The sequence below is a fragment of the Rhineura floridana genome, chromosome 7 (assembly GCF_030035675.1).
Source record: "Rhineura floridana isolate rRhiFlo1 chromosome 7, rRhiFlo1.hap2, whole genome shotgun sequence".
Lineage (NCBI taxonomy): Eukaryota > Metazoa > Chordata > Lepidosauria > Squamata > Rhineuridae > Rhineura > Rhineura floridana.
The window spans coordinates 12,325,386-12,340,965 of record NC_084486.1 but is presented as its reverse complement, the minus strand read 5'-3'; the positions used below and the strand labels follow the sequence as shown (position 1 = coordinate 12,340,965).

Below are 15,580 nucleotides of genomic sequence, written 5' to 3'. Positions count from 1 at the left end.
ATAATGCTATGTATTGGAGGACGGGATGGAGAAAACCTACACCTGGTGAAACTCTTCTTTCTGAGGAACTCTCATACATTTTTTGAGATGCTTCAGGAAATGTCCTTTTTGTGTTACAAATGTGTGCAACCTAGTGTAGAGCAAAAAACGAGATGGGCGCTTTGGGGTTTCTCTTTCATCTGCAAGCCTATTGCAGAAATGGTGTCGATATGGGTGGGAATATGTACAGATGGAGGAATGTATTTGGGGCCAGTTGCACAAATGTTACGTGTAAAGAGGGACATGGGTGAGCCAGAGTCTTGATCCGGTTAAACTTCCCTGCCTGGTTGCCTGGAGGAGATTTGTTATTTGCCATAGGGAACTAGGTGAGTAGATATTTACAAGCTCAGAAATAGGGTTGGGAGATGGCAGAAAAAACTCAAGAAGTTGCTCGGGCTTGTAAACTGCTGATCCCTTGTAAGTGAAGCAACATTTTTTTTTATCTCTAAACTTTTATCTTTTCTCCAGGGTCAACTTACAGCGTCCTGTCCATAATGCCATCAGACTCTGACAGCAGCAGTTCTCTTAGCAGTACTGGTAAGAAGCATACTGTGTTTGTGGTGTTTTGGTTGTTTGCCTTGAGTTGCATGCTAATCTTAAACAAATGTATCTTCTTATTTATAATATTCATATAAAATAGCCAAGAACTCTCTGCTGGAAGTATTTATTCTTGTGTAATTAGGAGTGGTGATATTGCAGAGATCCTTGCTTGCGTGGGGGTGGGGATTTGTTTTTCAGTTCCAGAATTGTGTTGACCATCTGATATTCCAGGCAAGTCGTGTGTTTGTGAAGGCTATCTCTGGACATCTGTTTTTAGTCTGGGTTGAATTTCCAAGATGCAGGTTCCGGGCTAGAACATAATTGGGTTGATAATGGAGGGGGGGCTGCAAGGAATTGGCCGGAGTGTGTGTGGGGAGGCTTTTATTTTCCTAGTTTAATTCTGCAGTGGGTTGATCATTGGAGGGGTGAGGGAATTGGTCTGAATGGGATTGCCTCCATTGGTCTTAGAGCCCCCTCAATCTATTATATCTCTGGCAGGTGGATTGTTTTCATGCAGTGCCTCCGTAAACAAAAAAAACTCCCTTATTTCTGGGTAAGCTTAGGGGATGATATTTGCCCTTGGTTGCACTAACTTGTGGTGTTGCATGTTAGCCCAGATTGGTTGCACTGACACTTGTGTGCACTGCGAAAAAGAAATATTGCCGAGTGTCTTCCTAAGCCATTCTCTTAGCTTTCCCCAGAGTACAGAAGGAGGGATGTGCAGAATCTCTTTGAGACGTTTGTGCTGGTCTTACTAAATTATCTCCACTTCCCTCCAAAATTTCTTGGTGTAGCTCATGAGTAGGGAGATCCAAATTTGTTTTGCAGTTTTGCTTTTGATGAAATTTGGGGGAATCTCCTGGGGAATTAGTTTTTGCCTGCTGCATGGAGATATTTTTTTTTTACCAACTCCAGACACTCAAGAACTCCCCTGTTGCTGAGAGGCAGGTGATACGTAGCACATCTTGACTAACACACTGCATTTGTTCATGGTTTCCCAGGAAACCACATGCCAAATCCTCTTGAGAAGGTGAAATTGTTTTCGCTAAGAACATATTTTACTCCCCTTCCAAATTGCTGAGTTGTTCAGATGTTTAGCCTAAGCAGGCACCTCCAAATTTGCCTCAATGTTAGGTGGGATTTGGTGGCAATGCTAGCCACACAGTGCTATGCCCATTCAGGCCAACTCTTGAATGCATTTGGAGCCAGGTCCATAGAGGAGTCCATACAGCTGTAGAAGTAGTTGTCATCCCCATTTCCCCACTCCCAACCAACAGCAGGCTGCTCTCTCCTTTTGTGTGTGTTCTGCTGTAGTAGCTACGGAGATCTTGACTTCTTTTTAGCAAATAAAAATTTCAAGAATGAGGGCTACTTACTCCTTGCAATGGTATTGTATCACAATGTACATAAATATTAGACAACCACCTACAATACATGGCAATCTTTGATCAGACCTTTTAGAATGAACCTAACCAAAACAATAATTTGGTCAGCATCAAGGGCAACTTGTCCTCAAGCGAAGATAATTTTGGAAAACAAAACTTTTTCATCTATATCCCCTTTTATTGCTTATGATTATTTATTTTTACTGTCTCTGTAATTCAGAAAAACTCAATAATATATAAAAAGAATATCTGCAGGAAGTAACATTTGGGCTGTCAATGCAGCCACTTAATCAACAGCGAATGGTCAGATGGCAATCATATCCTTCTCCCAAAGCATCTGGCTTCTGGTAATAATGTTAATCAAGATAGGGTAGGAAGTTTGCTCAGTTTACTTCAATGTTGTATTTCTTTCCAATTTTGCATGTAACTTATGTGCACGTCGTTCTGTGTCTTAGTGCATTGTCCATAGCTATAAATCCTTCCTTATCGACGATACGAACCTCATAACAGTCCATCAACTCATGAAATGTCAGTCTGCATGGCAATATGTACTATTGACCCTTAGACTATCGCCTGGGGGGTAGTGGTGGTCCCTGGGAGTACAATGTCCAACTAGCCTTTTTCCCTTGTGTTGCCTAACATTCCCTCACTTACCAAAGCCAGGACTACTGAAAGAGAGCTCTTATTTGAAAGGGCCAGCATGACATTTTGAGGGGGGGAAATACTTTGAATTCATAGGTACCCAATTACCTGACATTTCTCCATCTCTTGTTGTGAAGTTAACCAGCAGACATGAAACTATGGGCAGTTTTTTTGTTACACTTGAGAGTGAAGTAATACTTCTGTACTTAAAAAAAGAAGGTGTCCCCGCACTTAAAGTGCGAGTCGTTTCCGACTCTTAGGGTGACGTCTTGCGACGTTTACTAGGCAGACCGTTTTGTATGGGGTGGGATTGCCAGTTCCTTCCCCGGCCTTTCTTTACCCCCCAGCATATGCCCGGTACTCATTTTACCGACCACGGGTGGATGGAAGGCTGAGTGGACCTCGACCCCTTTTACCGGAGATTCGACTTCCTCCTTCCGTTGGAATCGAACTCCAGCCGTGAGCAGAGCTTCAGCTGTGTTACCGCCGCTTACCACTCTGCAAAAAAGCTTTTATCCTGTGTTTGTAGTCCCAAGCACCAAAACAGCAGGCTTATTGAGCAATTGTTGGGGCATGCTTTGTAGCTGGGGATCAATGTCCTGTGTAGTGATTCACAAATAGTGCTGGTCTGGTTTCATTTGGCTATTTCTAAATTTTCTTCTTTTGGTTTGTGCACTTTTTGAGACCGCATTGTGATGTGAAGCTCAATTATTTTTTAACTTTGTGTATATATTTTATTCTGCTGTGGTACACCCGTCCTCACAAGCCATGAAGCTCCCTGGGTGACCTTGGGCCAGTCGCTGCCTCTCAGCCTCAGAGGAAGGTGATGGTAAAAACCCCTCTGAATACCGCTTACCATGAAAACCCTATTCATAGGGTCACCATAAGTCAGAATCGACTTGAAGGCAGTACATTTACATTTTTAAACACCCCACCCCTTTGTATAAGTGGTAAAGGTGTCCCTACACTTGTAGTGCAAGTCGTTTCTGACTCTTAGGGTGACGTCTTGCGACGTTTACTAGGCAGACCGTTTATATGGGGTGGGATTGCCAGTTCCTTCCCGGCCTTTCTTTACCCCCCAGCATATGCCAGGTACTCATTTTACCGACCATGGATGGATGGAAGGCTGAATGGACCTTGATCCCTTTTACCGGAGATTTGGCTTCCTCCTTCCATTGGAATCGAACTCCGGCCGCGAGCAGAGCTTCAGCTGTGTTACCGCCGCTTACCTTTCTGTGCCACATATAAGTGGTAGGCTACACTTTTTAAATAATATAATTCTGACATCTGATAGAAATGGCAGGTTAAGTCTCTTATTCCTCATCCCCATTGGAGTTAAGAGCACACATGGAGATTCTCTTATTTAGAAGCAGGAACCCCCTGCAACTCTTTCCAAGGTTCTCCACTGCCAATCAAACCTGCTGGCCATGTGCTGTAGCTGCAGGCCTCTCTCAATAGGAACACAAGGTTCAGGCAGACACAGCAAATGCACATGAGCTGTCATGACAGCAGCAAAGATTACAAGTCACAGCAGTACAGGACACAAGTCCACTACATTTTCCCTGTGGAAGAGGGTCTTCCATGTCAGGGAGCTCATGGCAGTCTGTCTTCCAGAAGAGAGTGGTCCTTGTAATTAGCACAATTCTTTCTCTTCTTTGTGGTTTGGTGTTTCGAGCAAAAGTGAACTTGGACATAGAAGACTCAGGGGTTGAAAACTCTGATGAGCAATGGACTTCTTGGGCAGCAGTTATCTTGTGACTGCATGTTCTGGCAATTTTTATTTTGGGAGGAAAAAAATTGAGAACCTTTCTCTACCAGCTTTCCAAAGTTAAAGGTGGCATATGAGATGTAACCGATCAAAAGCAATCCTGGTAACGATGCCATCTGGCCCTCAGAAAGTGATATGAGGCTGAGAGAGAACCCCCAAACTCAGTGGCAGCCATACATAGTTGTGGGCCTTTGGGTGAGATACATTCTCCCCTTTCACCCAATTTAATTTGATTTTGCACCAGTAACCAGTTACATACCTTCTGATGAAAGAGCAAATGTTATGAGAAGAAGAAATTTAATTAGATATGTACATAAATTCAGAATGCATATAAATTATAGACACGTCTTTGTATATAATACTAATTGACATGACAAAGTTATTAGAATGTTACAACAATTGGATCATGATTTAAGAAGATTTCAGGGTACAGTGGGCCTCCTAGAGCCTGTGGTCCCTTGTGTGCAGCGCATCCTATGTGGCCAAGACTGCCCACCAGCTCAGCAAGTGCACCCTTCATTACAGAGATTTCATTTTCTTCTAAAGCATCACATCTACCTAGCAGCATAAATTCTGGCTTATCTGGATGCAATTTCACCCTTTGTTTCACCTTTTCCCAGCCTGGTGTCCTCCAGATACCTTGGCCTTCAACTCCCAACCAGCCTAACCATAATCCGTTTGGAGGGTACCAGGCTGGGGAAGGCTGCTCTTTGTTTTCATCCGCCCAGTCATTGCATCTATGCTCTCTTTTTTCATACCCCAAGTTCGTGTCTTAGGGTAAGCTTTGTGTGTGCAGTATGTTGTGTGCAAAGTAAAGTTCACCAGACATACCCCTGTTAGAACAGTAAGCACGATTCAAGGGCTAGAGACGAAACTAGCTATCTGGAAGCAAGCCAGAAAGGTGACCCACATCCTGGTTCGTTCTCAGGGCTGAGTGTGGAAACAAAAATGGTGTTATGAAGCACTTATTTAAGCTGGCAAACAAGCTGCGCTTGGTGGCAGTTGCAATAAATACGTTATGACAAATCCAGTTTGTCTGAAGAGAAGCGCATTACTAAAAGGTGGGGGATAATTTAGAAAATGGAGCCTTGGTCTCCAGGCACGAGAGTGTTGGAAGGAGTTTGATTGGCTGGAGTGAAGAATGGAAATGCTGTGGCATAAGGCAGTCTGTCAGGTGGGAAAAAAGAAGACAGAGCTTGAAGCCCAGGTCTCTTCCTTTGCGTTGAAGTGAGCTGTTGGATGAAATAAAAAGCCTTTTTGCATTCAGCTAGAAATGTCCTCTGTAAGGAAAGGGAGGACTGTTGCAGATCTACCCCTCTCCCCTCAGAAAATAAGCTGGATGGCCACTTGAAGCATATGCCAAGTTACACTTGATAATGCTATGAAACCTTTTGTGGTGTGCTCAGGCTCCCTATTAAGTTGAGCCGAGAGAAGCTGGTGGGCTGATTTCTGGGAGTGCCTTTAATGAAGGGGAGAGTTATACAACTTTGAAACAAGTTGTATAAGAATGTTTGCGCATAGCAAAAAGGCAGAATTTGAATTCTGTTGGATCTGTTTTTTTATGTTGCTTTTGTCACCATTGCAACTTCAGTTTGTTCCATAAAGCTGAAGCTATCACCATTTAAATATTATAAACTCCAAATAGCTTAGGATTAACTACAAAACTGGCATAAGTAGAATGTTAGCTGTAGAGAGGAAACAGTGTCCAGAGGGTAAACCCTAAGGTACTATCATTGATCACAAGAAATTGTACCCCTCTCCTGTTTTGATGATCGTTGGACAGCGCTCATTGGTGTTCAAGCTAATTTCAACAGCCATGTAGACTAGAAACTTGACTATAGTTCTGAAGATACTCTGTGTTTTGATGACAAATTTTGGGGATAACAGGTTGGCAACAGATTGTCAGGAGGAGGGGGCATTGTGGACAGCATCCCAAATGTGCACACTGACCATAAGTCTATGTTCGTTGCAGACATGCATGGGTCAATTTACAAGATTTAGAGTTCTGGGGAATTTATAATTCTTATTCTCAGAAACATGCTCATTTGGTAGCTCATTCACATTGCCACCTTTGCTGGCAAATACATTGCTTTGAGTTCTCAAAATGCTTTTTTCCAACCCCCTTAACTCCATTCTTCTTTGTTTTTGACAACAGGTACAACGGGTAAAGCATCATCACCACCCCCTGCAGTCGTAGATGTGAGGCAGATGAATGAGAAACTGGAGACAATTGTGTTTCAGCTCCGCCAGGTTACCCGTGAGCGGGATGAGTTGCGGAAGCGTCTTGCACTGTCCTCTCCTGGGTCAACCTTTGACGACTGCAGGTAAAAGAATGAAAGATCATGCGATGTTTTATTTCTGGATCTAATTCAGGTCTGGATTTTCATGAATATTTTTACTTTCCTGGACCGTGTTTGTTGCAGATCTATGTGACATGCATCCCCTGCAGTTCTTTCATTGCTATGTTAGTGGAATGGCAAGGGAAGAATTGCTCCTCCTGGGGTTTCTACAGTTATCCATAAATCAGCCATATCTGCACTATGTAGCAAGTTGGTCAGTATGGTATAGTGGATCAAGTGTTGGATTTGATGCAGGGAGATCTGTATTCAGATATCCACTTATTCACAAAGCTCACTGGGTGACTATAGGGCAGTCAGCTTCTCTCTCAACCTTATTTATCATACTTTGTCAAAATAAAATGTGGAGAGCCCATGTACATTGACCTGAACTACTTGGAGAAGGGACAGGGTCCAAATGAAAATAAGATACATTTCATACTTATGTCATGTCGTCTTGCTCTTTTGACCAGCACAGTGGTGCAGGGTTAGACGTAATACATCATATGCTATGACTGGACTTGCATGCAGAAAAGATGCAGGAATATGGTATTGGACACATAATTCAGTTTCCTAGGTATCTCAGATTCCTTTTCTCTTTTCTTCTTAAAGCATGTTTCGATCCCTTTGGGCTCCAGAGAAATGTTTGAAATGTCAGTAGCCAGAGGAATGACTGAATAGGATTTCTAGTGGCTAGGCATTTGATTTCAATGCCTTATATAGCTCATTGCTCTTCCTCGCAATAAGTTGGTAATGTTAAGGTAAATAGTATAGTTTGCTGAATAAGGCTTTTGATATATTTGCTTATTTTGCAAATTTGCTCAGTTTGCATAGTTTGCAAAGCTCATAGCATTTTTTTTCCTTGACACGGAATTTGGATTGTTGGAGTTTTTAATTCCCCCCCCCCCAAGCATAATGTACATATAGTTCTCTATAACATTTGCTGGCTACAGTCTTGCCACCGGGGTCCAAGGTTGCTTGGTTTCAAAAGAGCTATGTATATTATTTTAATATCTTGTTATGTACCTGGAAACCTCAAAGGTGAGGTGCGTAAGAAAAAATAATATGGCTGTGGTGGATTATAAACAAATGGAATAAATCATAGTTTAATGGAACCCAAAGGTCATGTAGCCCAGGGGTTCCTAAACTGCTGAACATCAAGAAGACTATAAATGACAAAAGAAGATTTATGTAACTTTACAGTTGACAACGAGTACACTGAACTTGTCAAGGATTATCAGTACCTCGGCACAGTCATTAACCAAAATGGAGACAATAGTCAAGAAATGAGAAGAAGGCTAGCACTGGGGAGGGCAGCTATGAGAGAACTAGAAAAGGTCCTCAAATGCAAACATGTATCACTGAACACTAAAGTCAGGATCATTCAGACCATGGTATTCCCAATCTCTATGTATGGATGTGAAAGTTGGACAGTGAAAAAAGTGGATAAAAGAAAAAGAATCTCATTTGAAATGTGCTGTTGGAGGAGAGCTTTGTACATATCATGGACTGCGAAAAAGACCAATAATTGGGTGTTAGAACAAATTAAACTAGAACCATCACAAGAAGCTAAAATGATGAAACTGAGGTTATCATACTTTGGACACATCATGAGAAGACAGGATTCACTAGAAAAGACAATAATGCTGGGGAAAACAGTGGGGAGTAGAAGAAGAGGAAGGCCAAACAAGAGATGGATTGATTCCATAAAGGAAGCCACAGACCTGAACTTACAAGATCTGAACAGGGTGGTTCATGACAGATGCTCTTGGAGCTCGCTGATTCATAGGGTCGCCATAAGTCATAATCGACTTGAAGGCACATAACAACAACAAGCTTCATACAAGTGGTCTGCAGCATGTCTGTAAGAATGCAATTAAAAATCAAATAGCACCTGAGACACTGTATTACAATTGCTATAACTAGCAGAAAGATCATTAAGTGGTCCACCAAAGGTCTTCAGCAGTTTTCAAGTGGTCTGTGGGGGGGAAAAATTGGGAAGCACTAATCCAGTCCAACCCCTTGCTTATGCAGGAAATCACTGCATAGTGATTGGGATTGTATAATTCATAAATATTTGAAAACATCAAGCCATAATTAACCAGGTAAATTCATATAGTTGTACTACATTCTCTTAGGCGTGCTAAATATTATGCAGAAACTATAAATCAGCATAGTTTAGTGAATGTATCATCATATCAGCTCAAGCTAACACACAAATGGAAAAATATAATTACCATTATTTGTCTTGGGGATGACATCCTGCTTTGTGTATTGAAATTGCCTTTATTTATGTCACTTGACAAGGAAAGAATTACTGTATACATTATTGATGTAAATTTGAGTGGATGGTTATGATATGCATGATCTGGATAATTTGGGAATTAGGTCGAGGTTAAAGGGAGGATGGTCTGTTTCTTTATCCAGATCTTCTGCTCATTATGCGGACAAAGCTGGAAGAGAAATGGAAATATTGGCCTTCATGAGGTCCATATTAGCTAGGTAAAGTTGATAGAGAAGAAGAACACTGCCACTTTAGCAGAATGCTCATAGCACTTCACATACTTTCTAAGTTATCCTGTAAGATAGTCCTTCCCCAACCTGGTGCCATCCCAGACATTTTGGATTACAGCTCTCATCATCCCAGACTATTGGCCATTCTGCCTGAAACTGATGAGAGTTGCAATCCAAAACATCTGGAGGGCACCAGATTAGAGAATGCTGCTATGAGGTGGTATTATTATCACTATATTGCACATGGGGAGGGGGGCTGGAGTTGGAAGATGGCACCTTGCCTATGGCTACATGGGGTGAAATTAGAAGTTACACTGAAATGGCTGCTGAATACATAAAAGTGGAAAGGCTGATCAAGTGCATTTCTGACTTGAGAGAGAATTCCCAGTGTCAAGAACTCGCAGGTTTCCACCGGAGCCAGTTCCCAAGCCCAGAGCAATTGATCCTGGCCAGGTACAACCTCTGCCTCCCTTACCAGGGCCAAGTTAAACCAACACCAACTCTGCAAGGTAGGTAGACTGCCACCACCCCTTAAACCTGGTCCCCCACTCTGGGCCAAGAGGAAACCCAAAGTACCAGAAATAGACCAGCCAAGGATTCCAAAAGACAAGAGCCAAGAATGCACTCCTTGTCTTGGAGCCTGAAGGCAAAATACCCAACTATATGAAAGTCTGTGGCTAATTGGCCATGGTGCTGGATTCAGAGCCAAGTTCCCCCTGAAATGAACACAAACTGTTAAATAAGAGGTAGCTTTATTAGAATAAAATATAAGTGCAAAAATGTAACAGCAAAATAATTCCTTAAACCAAACACCCTCAAGGGTTAGGTAAAAATACAAAAGGCAGAGAGTTCAAGTCACAGGTAAAAAAATAACAAAGCTGTCTAGCCTAATCTATACTCACACAATATAGGTAAACCAGCAGAGTAACTTCTTGGTTCCACATCTCTTCAGAGATGTATAGCCTGGATAGCAGATGGAAGATGGAACCCCAACATCAGGTAGCACCAACAAGTCTTGATTCTGTTTTTATGGGGAAGAGCCCAGCAACCGCCAGGAATTAATTAGCCAATCAGGGGGCTTTTTGATGATGAAATCTTCTGGAGCTTTCATGCCTAATGGTCACACGCTTCTCCAACCTTCCCAGTAACCTTCCCAGCCCTGTGGCCTTGAGGTACCAGTCTCGGCTGATAAGCAGGTGTTCTTGCTTACTGCTTAATTAACTTGACTTCAGCTGTTGGAACTGACAGTCTCATGGCCTCCCAGAGGCCCTAATTCAGGCAAGATGTTTCCCCCACAATTTCTTGCCACAGAACCATTTTAGCTGACAAGCTTACAAACCAGGCATTCTTGACACCCAACACATTTGAGGTGTCATTATCATGTCAAATTTTTGGAGACATAGTTTTTCTACAGTTTATATTATACAATTTTATTTGTAGCCGTGGAGTGAATTCCTCTATGTAGACAGCCAAAATGTGTTGGGGACTTATCTGTGAAATAATTTCACCTTACTACTTCTTGCCTCTTTCCAGTTATTGGCATGGCCTTTTTTTTTAGTCTGCTCCCATTGAAAGCAGCAGTCCTATGCCAAGTTTAGCACCTAACTGTAACACCTGGTACACCCAGCACAACATATCTCACATGGTACTTTGTAATGTCATGAAGTATTTATACTTGGCATTACAGGGAGGGGTAAGGAGGGAACTAGATGTGTAATTGCTGTTTTTAGTTGCAACCATGGGTTAAGTAGAATGGCCCTTGGTAATTTATGTGAGATTTAGGTGAGATTTGAATTGGGAACTTCTTGGTTCACAGCGTTGTCTCTTACCCATTAGGTGAGGAATGGGGAACTGGTGGCCTTCCAGATGTTGTTGGACTCCAAATCCCATCAGCCCCAGCCAGCATGGGCAATGGTCAAGGATGATGGAAACCGTAGTTCAACAATATCTGGAGAGCCACAGGTCCCCTCTCCTCTATTAGGCTATTCTAGCTCTTTCGCAATCCATCCTATGCATTTCCTGAATTACCTGTACTATGTCCACAATATCTGGCCATTGGACTTCACCTTTATCACCAATCTTACCACCATAGCTAATGACAGTATGAGCTTAATGTTTTGAATATTTGATCCATGCATGACTCATCCTGACTGGCAGTGGAAAGACAGAGCATTGTGGCTTACGTCTGTGAACTTGAATGAAGCTTTTAATTTCAAAGGGCTGGCCCTTGGGCACTGGTTCTGAAAATACTGTTTATATAGGGGAATTGGCAGTGTTCCAGCCCACTGGAATTTCACTTCCAAATGCAAATACGTTTGTCTGTGGTTTAGGGCTCTCCTCAGTGCTATTTGTGGCTTACTTTTGGGACATAGTCTGTCTTGGCCCTACTTCAAGCTAGTTTTAAGTGGGAAAGCCACATTTCTTTTTACAGTTAAGGCCTTCCTCATATACACATCTTCACTTGACTTCTTATTTGGTGCCTCCCAGTGAGTGGGGAAATGAGGCAGGATATGATCTTTGAAAACTTAGTAAGGGTGAGGTTATAAATTTCATGGTTTTTTCCATGTAATCATGGCTACTTGTGCAAAACTAGGGAACAGGTTTTGATCTATGTTTCTGCTATGGATTTCCTGTCAGACCTGGTGGATTGCCTTCAGGATTATATTTCCATAAACTCGCATAGAAACCTGATGTATACATAGGAAGCTGTCTCGTACTAAGTCAGACCAAACTGGTCCATCTAGCTCATAGTTGTCTACACTGACTGGCAGCAGCTCACCGGAGTTTCAGATAGTTCAGATGCCAGGGATTGAATTTAGGACTTCAATAGGACTCATTGAGCCACAGCCTTTTTCCTATGGTTTGTAATGGTTGTAAAGGGCTGGTACATGAACATCTTCTCTACACGCAAGCAGTGATATATCAGTGGAGGAATGCTACCTTGTGATAAATAGGGAAATAATCAGGCGATTGTCTGAACTAACTTTCAAGTGACTCATGGTTTGCTGATCCATCAGCACCAGTACATGTTGCCCTGAACCTTCCCTTTGAGGAAATTAAGATTATTTTGTTGTCCAGACCCTCAGGTTATCGATGTCAGGGGTGGGAAGATCTCCCACACACAAACACATCCTTGGGCCAAGTTTGACAAATGGGTGTGGCTGCTCACCTGTTAATTGCCTGATGTCATTGTGACACCAGGTGACCCATTTCACCTGCGCAGTTTGAAATTAAACGATGTGGGCACAAGCATGCCATGAGCAGCGCTTTGAAGCCCTGACAATCAGCTGGTCGTCAGTGCTTCAAAATGCTGCATAAGGTTCTATGCAAACACCAGAGATAGCTGATTGCCGGGACTGGCAAAGAGCTATGTGCGGTGCTCTGAAGCCCAACAACCAGCTGATTGTCCCAAATATCTGAAAGTCCGCCTCCTTCCGTTGGGTGTTGAGATCGACAAAGGGGATCCTTTGGGAAGTTCTGCTACCTTCAGAAATTTTGGTGGTGGAAGCCTGAGAGAGGGCGTTCTGTGTGGTAGCCCTTAACTTGTGGAACTCCCTTTCCACCGGAGTACTTCTGGCAACCTCACTGTACAGTTTTAGTCGAATGCTGAAGACACGCCTCTTTACCCTGGCCTTTGATACCTGAGATGTATATTTTTAGGACCTACCCTATTTTGTGATTCTGACTGTTTTTGTTTTTAACACTGCATTTTAAGGTTCTTGTAGCCTGCCTTGCGACCTCTGGGTGAAGGGTGGGCAATAAATGCTGCTGCTGCTGCTGCTGCTACTGATGATGATGATGATGATGATGATACGACTGTGGACTGGAGGTTCTCCACCACTGGTCTATGTGGTGACAAGGTTATAAGCTGTGGGCTCTCCCACTCTGTGAAGAACCTGTAATGAGCACTAGGACATAAGGCCCCTGTTTTTATTACAGGCAATATATGTGGTGGGCACAAGCTCTGTGTTTGATCTTGTGCCCCGACATGTGGATGATCTATACACCCATAACATTTTCAAACCACCTCAAGTTCCATTAAGCTTACACTTTGCATAAGAAAGAGAATAATTATATGTAAATACAGATGTTTAGCTATCTCAGATACACATCCATACTACTGCCATTTGGGCAGCACCAAGTTTTAAACTTCCATAACTTAGTTACCCAACTTCTTTTTGTAATCCGTTTTCATTCTTCTCCCCTGTCCCTGCATTTCCATTTCTTACTGCCACTCTTCACCACCATTAACAGTGTCATCCTGTTTGTCTACTCATCACTCCAAGATAAGTTTGTATAGGACTGCTGTCTTGTAGGTGTAACTTAGGATGAAATGGAATAGATACTGAGCAGGAGCATGTGCGCAAACTCCTTGTGATATACTTTGCTGAACTTAATTCTCATATTTTGCCAACTTGAAGCCAATATGTGCATGTGTGACAAATTATTAATGGAAGATTATAGATGTCGAGGTAACAACAGCCGCATTTGTTTTTTTTAAAAACACCTAGTTGTTTCTATTGTAGCGACAAATAGTAGAAAATGAAGATTTATTTTGTTGTTTTAAGGACATTTGCTTTGTATTGAGTGGGGAAATAACTTTAACTTTTCTAAAAATCTGTGGGAATGAATGTTTAGGATTACTAGTATTATGTTACATACTTTTTTTTAAGTTCCAAAACACTTTTTGACTGGCTTAGCAAAGTTTTAAAGTAAGATTTGTTGAACTAGTGGTGTTATCTGTGAAAGTATTTAATCCCACCAATGGCCAACTCACTTGCATATGGGTATATTATATATTTGTTGCATCATTCTTGTCTTATATGAACGAACCCTTTTTGTGCATGTTTTCTTTCAAATTAACACTTAAAATGTGTAATGTTAATTCATTTTAATGTTGTTTTAAAGTCACACGCTCATCTGAAATCTGATATATCTTTGTGGTAGGCCTAGCCCGAAGCCAAACCACGACTACGAAAGATTGAAGATACAGTGTATGAAGGCAATGTCAGATCTGCAGTCTCTACAGAACCAGCACACCAAAACGCTAAAAAGATGTGAAGAAGCTGCTAAGGAGGCTGATTTCTATCAGTAAGTAAAGGCACACAGAGATGTATTTTGACCTTCCTTATACTATTATTGCCTGTCTGAAAGGTTACCTTAGAATTTAATATTCAAAGGTATTCAGTTGTAGCTTTCTTATGTTCAACTTCAGTGTGCTTTTAAAATGCCATGATTTTAACATCTGTTGAGGGATAGTGTTCAAAACTTCTGGTTGCAGATTGAGACTAATCTTTGAACATGGAAAACCAGTTTCTAAAAATTGTGATGGAGGTGTAAGCTTATCTTGGTGAGGAATGAAGAAAGTTTAGCACCTGTTGGGTGACCTTCCCAGTCTTCAACCCAGTAATCATGCTCGTTCCCTTCTCCCTTTCAGAACTCTGTTTTCACTAGTTCATGCTGGAGTCCAGTGAAGTAAATGACACTGGTAATGAAGTTTCACTTAAGGAGAATTGGGCACCAGTTAAGCCATCATAGCCTTTCCTTTGTTGAATTCTAATATAGCTTATTAGGACAAGTCCCATGGACTGTAGTTCAGTGGTAGAAGAGCTGTTTTGCATGCAGAAGGTCCCAGGTTCAGTCCCTAGCATCTCCAGGTAGGCCTGAGACAGATTCCTGCCTGAAACTCGAGAAAGTCACTGCTTGTCAGTGTAGACAGTACTGAGCTGGATGGACCAATGGTCTGACTATGTACTGTCAACCTTTCAGTTATGTGTTCATTCAGTACCAAGTGGGCAAATGCTATGTGAAATGGGTTTTAATAATATTTTTATACAGCTGGTTACTGCATCATTCTGTGACATCCTTGCATATGGCAAAGTCTACTGTTATTTGCCACTCACCTGAAGCAAATAGCAGTTATCCCCAGGCAAGCACTAATGTAGCCAAACTAAGCAGTGGTATGGCAGCTCTGACAACATAAAACTGCCATAAAACTCCTTTAGAAAACCAATCATCCACTCTTCACTTTAAAAAAATCAGTACAGGAGCCTGCATCAAAAAGATCCTGCTCTACACTCTAATTGGTGTCAGTTACACTAATGGCAGATTGCAAATGACTAATTTCTGAGTCTCTCCCACCCCCTTCCCCACTTTGTCATCCGAGTATGATAAAATTGACGCACCTTACTGGGTTTTACTGGAATACTATGTATGAAGTGTGTTGAACACTGGAGAGAGGAAACCCCCCAGTATATAAATTTTAAGTATTATGGTTACTATTTTTCAACAACTTTTGCTATGACTAGAATCCTTCCCTCAGGCATCTTTAAAGCATACCATGGAAGCTGGCGAAC

General features: G+C 42.0%; 1 protein-coding gene across 2 annotated transcripts in view; it reads left to right on the top strand.

Moving 5' to 3' along the window:
- The window catches only part of DLG5 (discs large MAGUK scaffold protein 5), a 158,074-nt gene that overhangs the window by 72,481 nt on the left and 70,013 nt on the right, over positions 1–15,580 (top strand). For both annotated transcript variants that reach the window (XM_061634894.1, XM_061634893.1), the window contains exons 2-4: positions 508–576; positions 6,530–6,698; positions 14,172–14,315. In XM_061634894.1, coding sequence (XP_061490878.1) covers positions 508–576; positions 6,530–6,698; positions 14,172–14,315 — 382 coding nt within the window. The remainder of the gene's footprint in view (positions 1–507; positions 577–6,529; positions 6,699–14,171; positions 14,316–15,580) is intronic.